This window comes from Adiantum capillus-veneris, chromosome 1, assembly GCF_014529385.1.
Source record: "Adiantum capillus-veneris isolate H3 chromosome 1, ASM1452938v2, whole genome shotgun sequence".
NCBI classification, from domain to species: domain Eukaryota; kingdom Viridiplantae; phylum Streptophyta; class Polypodiopsida; order Polypodiales; family Pteridaceae; genus Adiantum; species Adiantum capillus-veneris.
Window position 1 is genome coordinate 28,864,284 of NC_140931.1, and position 16,546 is coordinate 28,880,829.

The 16,546-nt window shown below is 46.7% G+C and overlaps 1 protein-coding gene across 2 annotated transcripts in view; it reads right to left on the reverse strand.

Moving 5' to 3' along the window:
• LOC147464471 (uncharacterized) overlaps positions 1 to 15,944 on the reverse strand; it is a 36,918-nt gene extending 20,974 nt beyond the window's left edge. The window contains exon 1 of one of the 2 annotated variants that reach the window (XM_086515185.1): positions 15,562 to 15,944. In XM_086515185.1, coding sequence (XP_086371311.1) covers positions 15,562 to 15,710 — 149 coding nt within the window. In that variant the 5' untranslated portion in view covers positions 15,711 to 15,944. The remainder of the gene's footprint in view (positions 1 to 15,561) is intronic. The other variant, XM_086515182.1, reaches the window with a different exon arrangement.
• Positions 15,945 to 16,546: the final 602 nt, after the last annotated feature.

Below are 16,546 nucleotides of genomic sequence, written 5' to 3' on the forward strand. Positions count from 1 at the left end.
ACAGAGACCCCAGATTCACGAATTTGTTTTGGAAGGCTATTTGGGAGAACATTGGCACACACTTGCAGTTCTCATCATCTTTCCACCCGCAGACAGATGGGCAATCGAAAATTGCAAATTCAGTCGTACTGGATTTATTGAAGTCTTACATCTAGGATCAGAAAACTCAATGGGAAAAGTATTTGCCCTTGGTGGAATTTGCCTAAAATAACACGATACACTCTTCGACGGGGAAGGCGCCATTTGAGATTATTGAAGGTGCTACGAAGGTTCCACCCTTCCTAAGCACGAAAGATGAGATTTTTGAAGCCGACGAGTACACACGGGACTTGGACACAGCTTTTGCCAAGGTCCAGGAGGCTTTGCAGAAATTTCAAGAAAGACACAAAAAGGCAGCAGATCGACATCGTTGCGATTTGAAATTGAAGGAGAATTGGGTGCTCTTACATTTTGAGAAGGCAAGCCTGAGAAAGAAAAAGGGAAAGGAGCGGCTTTTTCCAAAGCTTAGCATGAGATACTATGGACCTTTCCAGATTTTTGAAAAGATAAATGATGTCTCCTTTAGACTAAAGCTGCCCGATACTTAGAGGATTCACAATGCTTTTCATGCGAGTCTCCTCAAGCCTTTTAAAGGCGACGTGCCCGATGATGGGGAGCCAAATGAGCAACCCGAAGTGGAGGAAAACGAGGAGATACTCGTTCCAGAACAGATTTTGGCACATAAAGATAGAAAGGTAAAAGGTAAAATATGAAGGCGGTTCTTGGTTAAATTCAAGAACTATCCCGCATTGGATGCGAAGTGGATGGAGCAGAAGGACCTGGCAGATACTCCTCAGATTGCGAACCTTTATCTTGAAGCCTTTAGTTTAGCATGGTCTATTCCAAATTGAACCCCGAACTCAGCTGGGCGGAATTTGGTGCAGCGGGCATGCACAAGAGGGGAGTCGCTCCACTCCTTTGTCAACAGATTGCCCCGATTTTTTATACTAAAGTCACTGATGTCTCTTTGGAGTTTCAGGGATACTATGAGCTGACAGAATTCTGTTGTATGACTTCATGAACTGGAATTCCTGATAAAATAAAACTCGTTTGTTCTTGACTTGTCTAAGTGCAGGAACTGATAGACGAAATGGCTGCAGCATTTCGATCTGAAAAATCTCGATAGACGTAATTGAAATAAGGATTAGTTAATCGAGCATCTATTCGGTCCCGAGTGGATCTAGATGCGATTGCTAAATACGTTGCCAATTAATAATGGTCTGAGATCCGAATGAATTTTGAATGTGATTTGTCATGTGATGTCTTGTGATGTGACTGTCGATTGGTACATGTGCTAGATGTGTGTTCCTAGTGCGTCGGTACTAACAGCCAGTGTCTGCTAAGACAGTTTATGGCCTCTGTCTGTTTTGCAAGCGTAATCGAGGGCAATTACAATGCTTTCAAGAGGGGGGGATGTCACAAACCGATGACGTGGCATGGCCTGCAATACACACCCTGGCAAGACCCGAAAAACGCGTTGTAGGGCTAACGTGGCAGCAGTATACGGACCTCCAGAAAACGCGACGCCAATTGCAGCCAAAAAAGCGGCGCCTATACGAACTGCTGACGTGGCAAAGGCGTACGCACAAGGCAGCTTTTGGCTGCGCAATTTTTATGCAAAGCATGAGAGAGAGAGAGAGAGAGAGAGAGAGAGAGAGAGAGAGAGAGAGAGAGAGAGAGCTTTTGATAAGATGCTTTATTTAAAAATATGGCAGCTTTTGGGGCTCTCCTTTTGGCATCCCTTGTAATGAATAAATAAGTGGCTTGGGCTCCCACTTCTCAGAGCATCTGGACACAGAGTCTAAGAGTGAGAACCCTCCCACTCCTTTGTACTTTAAGCATAGATTAATACAAAAAGAAATACCGAAAGGGGCGCCAGTCTTTGGGGCCAATATCTCTAGGCACGGAACTCCATCGGACCATGTCGAATAAATTGTGAACTGTGAACTGTTTTGAAGTGAATCTCTGCTATGTGGCGGTAGAATCTTTACTTATAGAGTGTCAAAGTTTGTTACACTGTCTCGGGGTCTCACTAAACCTAAGTGCTGCCAAACATCAGAAACCCTCATAGTCATACATAGCCGCACCCAAGCTGCCAACTGAGCCCCATGCACTGTAGCATGGCCACCTCCAATCCTGTCAGAGGCAAGGTTGGACCAGTCCGTATGTGTTGATACGTACAGTACGGACGTCCGTACTGATTCGTATTGTACACGGACTGATCATATTGTACGGTAAGTTTTTTTTTTTTTTTTTTTTTGGGGGGGGGGGGGGGAGGGGGGGCCTCATGGCAACGACCAGGGTCCAGACATTTTCACATATCTCAACAGGGTGTTTTTATTTATGTATGCTCTATTAGGAGCCATTTTGGCTTGACATTTGTCATGATTGTGGATCGCTCCTTATTAGCAGTTGTCGGGTACTTGAAGCAATGTTATGTTCACACTTTTGACTCTTTATTATGTAGTATGTACACTTTCATTGTTCAATTGTTAGCAGGTACTTTCATTGATGAATGCTTGAAGGTTTTTCATTGTTCTTTTGTCACCAGATACAAATGTTTTATGTATGTTTTACACGATCCTTACTTGGTACTTGGCTAGTGAATATCCAGTTGATAATGTGTAGTAATGTGTCCCTAAGTAGTTTGCATGATATACATTTTCTAAATCTCTAATCAGGAATGGATTTTTCTTTTAAATGTTCTCTCATTTATTGGTATTTTACAAAGATATGTATATTTACATACATAAAAAATTTATCCATACGGAACGACGTACCTTACATTACGTATGGTACCACCTTGATCAGAGGGGTCCTCCGACATGTTGAAGTCCTCCCCAACACACCACTGCTCTGCATGCGGCAAAGATTCAACAACACGAGACTAAAACTCTGCACATGCACTTGCGACATTGGGTGCATATATGTTGAGGAAGCCCGTGAGGCAACCCTGAACCTACATAGTAATCCATTGAGCTCTTCCTGGCACAATAATACCTCTGCCCACAATGGCTTGCTAACAGCTGTAAAGAATCCGCAATAGTCATACATATCCCTCCCTGGATACCTCCAGATGCTGACCAAAATGTCTCAAACCAACCACGTAAAATCTAACCACATCGTCTAATGCCGCTCTCACACAGACAATGCTCCTATAGCAAAAGAATATCAATCTCACCATCTACAAGGCATTGCTGAAGCTCCTTATGCAACCGACCCCTCTGACGCTGAAGCTGGGGCTCTCCTAATCCCTGCACGTTCCATGAGACGGTCCTCACGGAGTCAGTGAGAAAACACAGATGTTGCAATAGCAGCCAACCACGCTATCTTTGAAGCCGGTTTGGATGGGGAGTAATCAGCATCCGAGGGGACCTCTAGAAAAGCGCCTTGTCAGGTGAAACCGGCCTGTGGGGCGGTAGGCATTGGCTTTCACTCGAAATTCTTTACTTTAGACACACACAGAGTACTTTGCAAAGATAACCTGTAACGGGAATTAACACTTAATCACACACACGGCTCGGGAGCTAGAATGCTCCGAGCAGACACCGACAACCTGTAGGCCCCAAAATTGGCGCCCCTTTCGGTATTTCTTTATTCTTTATCAAAGGGAATAAAACCTGTGATCTCCTAGAAGCTGCCCCGCACAATCTAGGCTAAGAAACACCTGTTCTGGCCCGATTTCGGTAGCATAACTGTACTAGGACGCTTCACAGTCAGTATCCCCACGCAATAGGTGACTTTCCCGACGCAAACGAACACTTTGCAAAACCTGGCGAGAATCTGCAGCACGCTGAATTCTCTGTTTTCTGCCCCGAAAATGCGCCAGTTCACCTGTACAGCGGTCCCCTTGTGTCCCCGAACCTCCTGGGGGTATTAGGGTCCGTTTAGGGCCGAAACCCTAAACCTGCAAAAATACACAGCAGGCTGTAATTCCCTGTTTTGGGCTCCGTTTCGCGTGCCGGTCGCATCTATAGCAAGACCTCGAGCTCCCGCACCTGTAGGGCTACTTGCCCTTTGAATCGGACGAGATTTCTGGTATGAAACCTCTCCGAATTCACCTGTACCTGCGGGGGATTAGCCGCTAGCTAATCCAGTACCTGTGCAAGAGGCTCTTGCCTCGGCAATCGCGCATGAACCCACATAACTGTACATTGGTCAAATGAAAATCCCACCAGTGGGGCATAACATACTGCTCGTAGGGGAGAGAGAGGGCAGTGCGTAGCGTGCAGGGCATCACTCCTGGCACCGCACTGTACATAAGAGGGAAAGGAAGCACTCCATAGCTCTTAACCTGTGACAGTTTGCAAAAAGAGCCTCTCCCAGCTTAAAATTCAGCGCCCTTTCTTCCTTGCATTGGAAACTGCACAGAAATGTGCCACTTGGCGCATTTACAAGCATTTTCCCGTTTGGGGTTCGTCGCTTAAAAATATCATGACCGGTTGCCCATTTGACTTCGCGGCAGAGTTGTAAAATGTTCCCCTAGTCATACCGGAGGTAATGACGCGAACACATTTCACAGCCCAAAATAGCAGTTCCCTAAATTTTAGGAGATGCTTCCGTTGGGCTCCCACTGGTCATCTGACCATCTATCCTCATTGGGACCGCATCCAAGTGTGCAATGTGGCCCAACTGTCGGATACTTTCTGTTGGTAGTCCCACCTTGACTTTACGCCTTAATTGAGTTCACTTCCTAGTATCCACCAACTTGCTAAGTGCGACGGGGGGGACCTATATGATCTTGCTCTGAGCCTAGACATCCTCTTACCATACGAATTCCAGTGCCGACCACCGTCTGCGGGTGAAACTACCGTTCACATTGGCCATACAATGTCCGACCGTTTGCTACTTCAGAGGGTCTCAAAACAAATAAAATAAACCCCATTGGAAAGAAACCAACAACCAAGGTTAGCAGTTGCCACACCTTTGTGACATGGTTAATAACTACCACGTCCTTGTGACATCAGGTGCAACGAAAGTGTTTAGGATTTAGCTCGGATCTAGTACTCCGCACACAAACACAAGGGTTGCTTTACTTCACTTGAAAGAATTGAATCGAACCGAAAGAAAGAGAAACATAAGAGAGAGAAAAGAGACGACACAGGGATGTCGGGTCCCCAACCCTAAAGGGCCCCCTTGCCCTGTTGCAAGAGCAAGTACTTTCTTTATTCTTGCACAAATGCTACTACATTGCTGATGCTGATGGATATTGATGCTACTGATGCTGGGTACTGAGGTACTGAAGGGGTACCGAAGTACTGAGGTTCTATCTCGAAGACGATGATGTCAGCGACGAGATGTTGATGGTCTATGTCGAAAACGAGAAGGTCTGCGACGGGTATTGCTGGTGTATATCGAAGACGATGATGTCGACAACGGAAACTGATTGTCTCTGTCGAAGACGATGATGTCGACAACGACGACGACGTGAGGCTAGAGTGTCAGGTGCAACGGAAGAGAATAAGGATTTTGCTTGGATCTAGTACTCCGCACACAAACACAAGGGACACTTTACTTCACTTGAAAGAACTGAACTGGACTGAAAGAAAGAGAGACGACGAGAGAGAGAAAAGAGACGACACAAGGATGTCGGGTCCCAAACCTCAAGGGCCCCCTTGCTTTGTTGCCAGAGCAAGTACTTTCTTTATTCTTGCACAATGCTGCTACAATGACTAAATGCTGAGATGCTGATGCTAATGGGTATTGACACTATCGATGATGGGTATTGGGTACTAAGGTACTGAAGGGGTACTGAGGTTCTATGTCGAAGACGATGATGTCGACGACAAGTACTGCGGGTTCTATGTCGAAGATGGGGAGGTCGACGACGAGGTTTATGTCGAAGATGATGAAGTCGACAACGAGGTACTAAGGATCTTTGTCGATGACGATGAAGTCAACGACGGTATTGTGTCGAAGACGATGAAGTCGACGATAGTTCTGTGTCGAAGACGGTTCTGTGTTAAAGACGATGATGTCGACGACGGATACTGCTCGTCTATGTCAATGACAATGATGTCAATGACGACGACGACAACGATGGTGACTGTGACGATGACGACGATGGTGTCGTCATCAAGTCCGGGACTGCGATGACGATGACGAGAGGTGTCGTCGTCAAGATAGGGATTTGCGATGACGATGACGAAGGTGTCGTCGTCAAGATAGGGACTGCGATGACAATGACGATGTCGATGACGACGATGGTGTCGACGATAATGGCGTCAAGGCTGAAAACTGAAAACGCTAGGCTAATCTGGGCCTTCTTCTTCTTGAGAAAACGCTAGGGCTCCTGCTGAGGTGCTGCCTGGGTGCCTGCTTCCTTGTGTCCCTGCTTCTTCTTCTTCTACTTAGTGCCCAATGGGTTTCTTTTATAGATCTTTAGCAATTTACCCTACCTACTTTTCCAACAAACTTACAAAAAGAATTCCAAAAGTCACTTTTAAGAGGTGGTTCGCGCGGTAAAATGCCTGCATGATGAAATGACTGTTCTTGTGCAAGAGAGGGTATGCAAGTGTGACTGGCCTCGACATGCATGTCCTACTAGAGGCTCACAAAGGTGCCAGGCTCATTTCTAAGCTAAGACTCATGCTATACTATGGCAGAAGCGTGTCCACGTGGCGCAAGTGAAGTGCGCACGTGACATCCCCCCTGTTAAAAGTGAGGCATAGCTGCCAAACTTCTTTCTGTACTTTTGATGCTAACTGATGAATGCTTCTCATGCCGTGGATGCACAAACCAATGCAGATTCCTCCGAAACCAGGGTCTGATGGTACTGCGGGTGCTCTGGGTGATGTGGGTACTGTTGGCGATGCAAACACCGTGTAAGGGTCACTGTCCAGCCTTACTACGATTGCCGAATATCAGCTTGGGCTCTATACTAGATAGTGTTGACTCTGCCTGCTGTAGCAAGAGCCGTTCCCCGAACACTGACTGTGGTGAAAACATTACCGGTGCTGATGGACTAAGGTGTGGTTCCGGAGTCCTTTCCAAAGGTTCGATGACGAGGGAAATGGATGCATGCTATATGTGAATGCGAATGCAGAAGAGGTTAGGGATCTTGTCTCCAACTCCTTCTGTTGCTAAATTGGCTATATCTTACAGAAAAATAATTCTAAATGAATTATTGGATTTATAAGTGAGAGGGTTTTCTCGCTTGGAACACCAAGGAAAAAGTAATTCTAAATGAATTACTGGAATTTTAAGTGAGAGGGCTTTTCTCACTGGAGACATCCGAGTACAGAGTATTCCTAGTGCGTCATTTAAAGTAATGACGGGAACACTGAGAACGGGAATATTTGTAAGGCCACCTGGAACGGGTACTTCTGATGCATCACATCGGATGGGTGACAGGGAGCATTGGAAAGAAGTATCCGACCATCCAGGAACGGACATCTCTGATGCGTCATAGGATGGGTGACATAGAGCATCGTGAAGGAGATTGTACCGTAAGTTCGGTAGGAAAGGGCTAGGTGATGGGTATTCCTGATCCGTCACAAGGTGGGTGACGGGTGCATCGGAAAGGGAATATCCATAGTCGGCAGGAAATTCCGAACTGTGTTAGAATTGTGCACAAGGAAAAGCAAGCACTTGAATGAAGATGGGTTCAAAGAAAACTTTGAGGAAAAACAGATGCTTTTTGAGAAAGCGGGATTGCTTTTCGGGAAAGCAGATGCTTTCCCGCGAGGAAGTCTATGTCTGCATTGCAACTGTGCATGTGATTGCATCCAAGGACGCCTGGGAAGTGCTGTGAAAGCATTGTTTTTAACTTATAAGGTTTTATTGAGTTTTTGGGCAGGTTCAGACTATTTTTTAAAATACGCCGGCCACCCATTTAATAAGTGGGCAGCCATCTGATAAATAAGGCAACAGATCAACCAACGTTTTCTCTCTCTCTTTTTTTGGCAGAACGGAAAAAAAAAATGATTAAAAAAAAAACCGGCCGCGATCTCTATGCGAGCAGCTATTCGTGCCCGTGGCTAGGAGCTATAAAAGCATCACATGCCCTCACTCAAAGGGGAGGACCAATCTTTGCAAGGAGGAGATGCTGCTGCAGATTTCAGCCGTAAAGAAGACATTGTCGGTGATGCCCATGGCTGCCCCAAGTGTACCAGATGTCGCCAAGACCCAGTGCGCGAGTTCCCTCGTGAAGAAGTGCCTACGAAGCGTGTTTCCATCGCGACAAGTTGCTGTTTTTCTCTATTTTCAGCCCATAAACGTCGTAGACGAGGCTGATTTACGAGAAGGAACCCGAGAACACACCTCTTTTGTGTGTAGGATTGGAAGAGAGGATTTTCTATGGATAGATCTCTTCCGAGGAATTGCTTTTCGAGATTCGAGTTGCGTTTCGAGCGTCGAGACTTTGAAGGTAACGATTTTCATGTTCTGATCTTTGAGTATTTGATTGCAGGTGTACTTCCTCTTCGTGAGGGAGTAGGAGCAGAGGAAGGCATGAGCCTCTGCAGGAGAAAAGCGCTCTGAGGAACTAGAGCCAGATCAGCCCAAGGGTTTCGTACCCGAGTTTGGGAAGTAGATCCACGGATCGGAGAGAGGTAGTCTCTCAAGTTGTGATCCGGAAGTTGGGATTCCCAAGTAAGGACTTCCGTGTCCGGGAAAGCAGAGTTGTTCTGCGGGAAGAGGACTCTGGAAAGAGCGTTGGAAAAGAGTTGCAGGGATGCCATGCCTTGAGTCTGGAAGGTGAGATCCAGAGGCGAGAACCTTGATTCTCGAGGAATTGGAATAAGGAACGGAAGTTCCTTGGAATAGGGTTTTGCCCTAGGAATCGGAAGTTGAGGCTTCCGGGAACCATCAAGTCTTATTCTAGAACGAACGTGGTAATACGTTCGGTTCAAGTGCTTGTATAGACTTCTCCTCAGTAATAAAGATACTATCACGAGGGGGGACCAGCCCATCTTCTGGTCCCCAGTACTGTGTCGATCTTCTCACTCTCTATCTCTCTCTCTATTTATTTCTCTCTATATCCTTTGGCTTCAGTAATAAGTGATAAATCCTATTTATCCGAATGTATTTTATATTGTTATGCGCTCCCATTTGTGACACCTTCCATATCCGCATACAAAGCTAGGAGATCTTGGTACTCAAGATCTGGGTTCTCGTGTATCCGATGTCGATCTTCTTTCAAAGACATGGCAATGAAGATGGAATCTCGTAAATCTATGGTCAGGACTCAAAGATTCTTCAGGGAAAAAAATTTGGGAGAGGTTCCTTGGGTTCTTGGGCTCGATGGTTCTTCTTGGGTTCCTTGGGGTTCTTGGTTTTTGAGGTTCTTCTTTAGGTTCTTGATGGTTGTTCCCTTGAGTTCGCGAAGCCGAAGTACGCATAGAGCTCTGATACCAATGTCAGGTGCAGCGGAAGAGAATAAAGATTTTGCTCGGATCTAATACTTCGCACACAAACACAAGGAACACTTCACTTGAAAGAACTGAACTGGACTGAAAGAAAGAGAGACGACGAGAGAGAGAAAAGAGACGACACAGGGATGTCGGGTCCCAACCCTCAAGGGCCCCCTTGCTCTGTTGCAAGAGCAAGTACTTTCTTTATTCTTGCACAATGCTGCTACAATGACTAAATGCTGAGATGTTGATGCTAATGGGTACTGACACTACTGATGCTGGGTACTGGGTACTAAGGTATTGAAGACGATGATGTCAACGACGGGTCCTACCGGTTCTATGTCGAAGACGCGGAGGTCGACGACGAGGTCTATGTCGAAGATGATGAAGTCGACAACGAGGTACTAAGGGTCTTTGTCGATGACGATGAAGTCATCGACGGTATTGTGTCGAAGACGATGAAGTCGATGACGGTTCTGTGTCGAAGACGGTGATGTCAACGACGGTTCTGTGTCGAAGACGATGATGTCGACGACGGGTACTGCTGGTCTATGTTGACGATGATGATGTCGACGACGACGATGGTTACTATGACGATGACGACGATAGTGTCGTCGTCAAGTCCGGGAGTGCGATGACGATGACGAAGGTGTCGTCGTCAAGATAGGGATTTGCGATGATGATGACGATGACGAAGGTGTGTGTCGTTAAGATAGGGATTGCGATGACAATGACGATGTCGATGACAACGATGGTGTCGACGATGACAGCGTCAAGGCTGAAAACTGAAAACGTTGGGCTGTCTGCTGAAAACTAAAAACGCCGGGCTAATCTAGGCCTTCTTCTTCTTGAGAAAATGCTAGGGCTCCTGCTGAGGTGCTGCCTGGGTGCCTGCCTCCTTGTGTCCCTGCTTCTTCTTCTTCTACTTAGTGCCCAATGGGTTTCTTTTATAGATCTTTGGCAATTTGCCCTATCTACTTTTCCAACAAACTTACAAAAAGAATTTCAAAAGTCACTTTTAATAAAATGACTTATAAGAGGTGGTTCACGCGCGGTAAAATGCCTACATGATGAAATGATTGTTCTTGTGCAAGAGAGGGTATGCAAGTGTAATTGGCCTGGACATGCATGTCCTGCTAGAGGCTCACAAAGGTGTCAGGCTAAATCCTAAGCTAAGACTCATACTAGACTATGGCAGAAGCGTGTCCATGTGGCACAAGTGAAGTGCGCACGTGACATAGGGCTAAAATCTGAAAACGATAGGGCTGAAAATTGAGATCGCTGGGAATCTGTTGCGATCAGGTACTGTGCCGAGGACGACGACGACTGTTGTTCTAAGGGCTGAAAACTGAAAACGCTGGCTGATCTGTAAGGTTGAGAACGGGCGCTGATGTAAGGGCTGAAAATGTGGTACTGGGTCGTGGCGATGACAATGACGACGATGGGTCGTCATCAAGTCCGAGACCCTGCGATGACGATGTCGATGTCGACGACGGCGATGGTGTTGACGTCGGACGACGACGACGTCAAGGCTGAAAACTGAAATCTGTCGCAATGGATGGCTTTCCGGCGAGGATCTGCTGCCGGGAATGGAATCGGGGATGCGACGAGGCTAAAGGGATGGTACTGCTGCAAAAACGCTAGTGCTGCTGGGGTACTGCTGAGAGAGAGACCACTTACCAGGGTGCAACACTTGGTGCACCACCTTCTATTGCCTCCTCTGCCTCTACTGAGTGCCCAATGGGTTTCTTCTATAGTTTCTCAGCAATTTGCCCTACCTACTTTTCCAACAAAAGTCACTTATTAATAAATAAGTGAAAAATGTGTACTTTGAAAAAAAGGGTTCTATGCTCTGGAAAATGCTCATGCTGAAATGACTACACTGTGCAAGAGAGGGTATGCAACTATGACCGGCTTGGGCATGCATGTCCTGCTAGAGGCTCACATGGTGCAAGACTAGGTCCTACGCTACGACACATGCTAGACTATGGCAAAAGCATGTCCACGTGGCGCAAGTGAAGTGCGCACGTGACGCATCAGAAGTGACTGTCCCACCCAGGCCCATGTTGAGCGTGCAACCCATAGGGCTACATCCTCTGTCCAAGAGTCCTCATGCCCGTCCATGTCGACGGCGGGCAGGCACTTGTTGCCAACCGTCAACTAGCTGATCGCTGGCCTCTGTCAAGGTACCAACCTGTGTCCCGGTATCTCTCTGTTGGGCATGCTCAGCCTTGGGAGGTTGCGCATGCGCTGTGGATCAAGATCTCCTGCAAGAACAAGCCTTTGCTAAGTGGCCCATCTACCTACAAATGAAGCACGAGACCTGAATACTCCACACATTGTCTAATCCAATCCCCGCTCACACGAGGCAACAGAATCTCCTTCGGGAGGGAGTGTATCTGGAACAAGAACCCGCACAGTAGATAAACATGCGGCCTTGGCCACAACTCAAGCTGCAGTGCGCGGTGACTCCAGAATTGTCCCAAACATGGAATCAATCTTGGGAAGAAGAGGGAGGTACTCTCTCCTCAGGCCTGAGAAGCAGACCAAGATAGGCAAGTCGGCCTCCTCCTCAAGCACATCTATAGTATGGTCGAAACAGTGATGCCATCGTCTGACGTACGCTCGAGCTGCTCGGATACCAAGCGAGCTCATCGAAATCACCTTGGCCGTCATCTCTGGAGACTCGAACTCTATCTAGTGGTACCCTCTCCCGAGGATCTGAACATTAGTAATCTTGTCCACATCAGAGAGGAGTCGGGCCTGAAGTAAATCCCGAATCACGCCTCGGCTGGGTCTAGTGCCAATAATCTTGCAGATAACCGAGGTGGCTTGCAAGCGTTCCACCTCGGCCATCAAGCTCGCTTGCTCTTTTGGCGAAAGAGCAAGTCAAAGGGTCGGCTCGCGAGGTCGGGCGAGGAGGCTTCTGAGGAGTCCCTCTGTGGTGGAACAAAGGCCGCCATTCTGTGTCTACTACTCCAAGTGAGTGAGACGAGGTGGTGTTGTGGCAAAGATCATCGACGAAACCAAGGAGCCGCTAACGAAGCCTGGCCAAACAGAGGAGGTAAAAGCGAAGCGGGTGGAGACGGCACGGGGGAAGGGGGAAGGGGGGGGGGGGGGGAAACAATGGGCGAAGAGGGTTGGGGGCTTGGCTAGCGCAGCGTGACGGCAGGGGGGCTGGGCGGGAGCAACGCTGGGGTGGGAGGGAGGAAGGGGAAGGGTGAGCAGGTAGCAACGAGCAGGTCAGAAAAACCCTGTGTAGCTTGTTTTCCTTTGCCTTTGTTTGTCCTACCATTGCCGAAAATTTATTTGCAATCAGCTGATCTTTTAACATAGGAGACGCCTTCTTGCATGCTCCACAATTGACAGTACAGCCTATTCCCGTCAAGTGACGACATGCGTGATGGTGCTCGTCTTCTGCATCCCACAGAGAGTCTTCACAATCTTGAGGACATTGGTGTGAATGTTCCAGAGGGGGTTGGCTTCGTGAGACATAGTGGAATCTTCACCCTAAATTGGCTATGTGAAGTCTCTGCACCTTATTCTGTAAAGTGTTGTGCACAGTGAACTCTTTGCTAATGTTTATTACAGAGGCACACAATAGACTATGTGGTTAATTAAAAGCCCAAGGCAAGCGCCAGAGTGGACGCCAAGAGCAAAGCCACGAAATCGTTTTTTTTTAATATAAAAAATGCGTACGGATTGAATCCGTACGATACGGATTCATAATGTAGGAACGTACCATACGTATTCAATTTGTACGTACGTACGATACAACCTTGAGTTGGACCCTCGAAAGTTGTACGCGATTGAGCAATCAAAAAGGAAATACTAGAAATGACGCAAATATTTGGGGCCAATGCATCTAGAAGTGGAACTTTGTCGCTTCTTATTGACTCTCCTCTTTTCTCTCTCTCTCTATTCATGTTTAGTTCAATTATTTGCAGTTTTTGTTCGTGTTGCTATTGATTCCTCACTTGGAGTATTCAAGTAAGTAAGAGTTGTAAAATCATTCAAATTGTACATTCCATCTTGCATATACATTTAGACGATCATAAACTACTTAGAATTATCTCGACTACGAAGAACGTCCTCAATTACCACTATAAAGGTCATGTACCAAAGTAGCGAAGTTTAGAGTAACCATAAGTTCTTGTGCTACAGGTAATGCACAACAAAAGGTCACTCGGTATGTTAGCCACACATCTTCATATAGAATCATCAAAGCACTCATCAACTTTAGGCAACCAATCAAATATGACAAGGTTCTAAAATATTTTTGGCAGGAAAACAAAAGCAAGGACATCTGATCAAACATCATGAGGACCAACCAACCGTATCATTGAACAACTCTAATCATTAAAACGGAGTATTCGGTAATTTTCCTACCATTTTCTTGTGTGCTAGGTTCATACAATTGCATGGAATATAAGCCTCAAAGGACTTCCAATGGGTTTTATAGTATTGCAATGGGCTTCACTCAACAACAAACTCATGGACACCTCTGTACAAATATCACGAGGACCATCCACTATGTCCCATCATTGACATCACCTATTACAGAAATTTCTCTGACATTTCTTATGTCCAAGCTTCACGCTAATAGATAAATATCGGCCTGCTAGCGACGCTATAGGTGAGTGTGACTGGTAGGACCAGTTGTTTAGCTATCATCAGTTGCACGCACTCGATCATCAACGCACACACGCTGGCGAAATGGTAGAGCACTGGACCTGTGAAGTCGAGGTGGGGGGTTCAAACCTACCGCGTCGACTCCGCGTTGATTTTTTTAGTCAACCCTTGCTGGCCGGTTGCACTTGATTGCCAACTGGCTTGGGCTACCTCATCACGAAGGCATGAAGGCCGATATATAACCAATGCCAAGCTTCACAACCTTATATTCTCAACAACACATTTATAAGTTTTCCCATTTGAAAATCTTGCTTAGTGCAGTACCCAAAGCATGTTCACAACCTCAACAGATCTAGAAGTAAAAATAGAAATGATAGGTATACAACTCGAACTTAGAGCTGAGTGCACCATGGGTTAGTAGGGATAGTATTTACTAAAATAATGGTGATCCATGTTTCTCTCCTGGAATGTCGAAGCTAATTCTTAGCCCTACTATCACTTTGAAAATTGAAGGGTTTAAGCTATTTTTTTGGAACTGAAAGGATCTCCACACTTCAACAAATTAATTAATGGATCATGTAAATATGTACCCAGTATTTACTGGGTACATACTGGGTCCGATGGACTTTCATTAATTAATTAGGAGGCAAGATTCCATCTCCAGTGGAAACTCCAAAAAGAAAAGTTCGATGCCACGTCACCCAACCCTCCCTTGCGAAACGGGATGCCATGGACATATCGACTCTATTCGGGACCATCACACAGGCATGCATCTTCTCCCCTTTGCCCAATCCACCCTTGCTCCACCCATTTCGCTCGATTCCTCCTGAGCTACAAGAGCGAGGCTCTGCCCATTTTCGTGCAAGCCTTTCACCTCGTTGATAGCCATTAACTCAAGGCCAATCTGTGCATCGTGTCAGGTCCGAACTCAAAGACAAAGACCTCTCCTGTTCTTGCGCACCTGCGTAGAGAGAGAGAGAGAGAGAGAGTGTTCTTTTTTGCTCGCTCCGGGAGACGGACGCAACTTCAGCTACCCTCTATCCCGCCCGCTTCTGCCTTTGCTGTCTCCTGCACAACGTCGTGGCGGCCTTGCCGTGCATTGCAGGACATGCGCCACCGCCTTCATCTCTTTGTCCACGTGCTAACCGTCTGCCTGCTGTTGGTTTGCTACGCGACAAGACTGTGACGCCCTTCAAGTTTCCCCCTGTGCACGTGCCATTCTCCCCCTTTTCACCCCAATCCAAAATGGAGTATCTCACGAGATTCCTGCTAATTTGACCTGCTTTCAAAGATTGGAGGCACATACTCCACACTTGTAGGCCCCTCCTCTTCTATCAAAGCCCACCCACGTTTCCCTTTAAAATAGAACTTTCCCTTTTCTCTTTTTGGTAATAAGGGTGCGACCTTATGCATAGCTTTACCCAACTTGCCCCCACTAGCACCTGGTGTATGAGTCTTTATGCAAGGATCAAGATGGCTTCGACCCAGAGGTTCAGATTCACGCCAACGATAAACAGGCCAAGTTCAAAGAATTCACCTTTGATGAATTGAAGATGTCCATCCGCTGCAACAGAAACTCCCTGATGGTGCAACTTTCAGATGTCTGAGGCTTCCTGCGTCATCAGCAAAGTCTGGCACTACCTCGGACCATTGTTTACCGCCTAAGTTGGAGCACGCAGGTCTCATTGTACCAGCATTGAAAGAAGAGAAGGTAGCACGTCTCCGAGTGACACCGGCCTCAGCAAATGGGAAGCTAATGAAGCTAAGGCCTATGTCACACTGTGAGGGGCACAAGCAAGCCAAGATTATGTGGCTATGGCAAAAAAAAGTAGATGGCCTTGCCTGTTTTTAGAGGGGCGGCCTAGCTTGCCCGGCCAACTTTGCAAAGTCACGGCCAACTGCAAAAGCGTGCGCGCGAAGTCAGATAACAGGTCTCGAGCTCTGACAGGCAGGAGTGATGGCGGGCGCTTCGCCATTTGGCTTAAATCCATTTGATGACAATAGCTTTTTGAATATTTCCAGGTGTGCACACTTCCAAGAAGGAGGCGGACATCGGCCCTAGTGTGACATAGGCCTAAGGCAACAAGAATGGGCGGAGAATTGCGGGCACAAAACCAAAGGCACATGTAAACATTAGATGTTGAAAAATAATAACTTTATCATCAAGGGCGCTTGCAATGATTTCAATAGACCACGTGTGCTTGCATGATTAGCTCATGAGTCATCATGTTTCCACTCGTGAGGTGATGGGTTCAAATCTTGAGTTGCTACCCATGCATTGACTTTTTTTAGGTTGTTCCCCTGCCTCAAGATTTGCGTGCTTCAAACCCTATTGCCGATCCGAGACCTCGTGTTAGGTAGTGTCGAGGTGACACTGGGTGATCGAGAGGTGATTCTTAGGCAAATCCGGGAGAATCGTATAGTGGTTGCTTTTTATGTAGCCCTAGAGAAGAGGAAAAAGTAGCTAAAGAAGAAGTTGAAGCTTGAACAAAGCATTTGGAGGGACCTCACCCTTCAGTAGA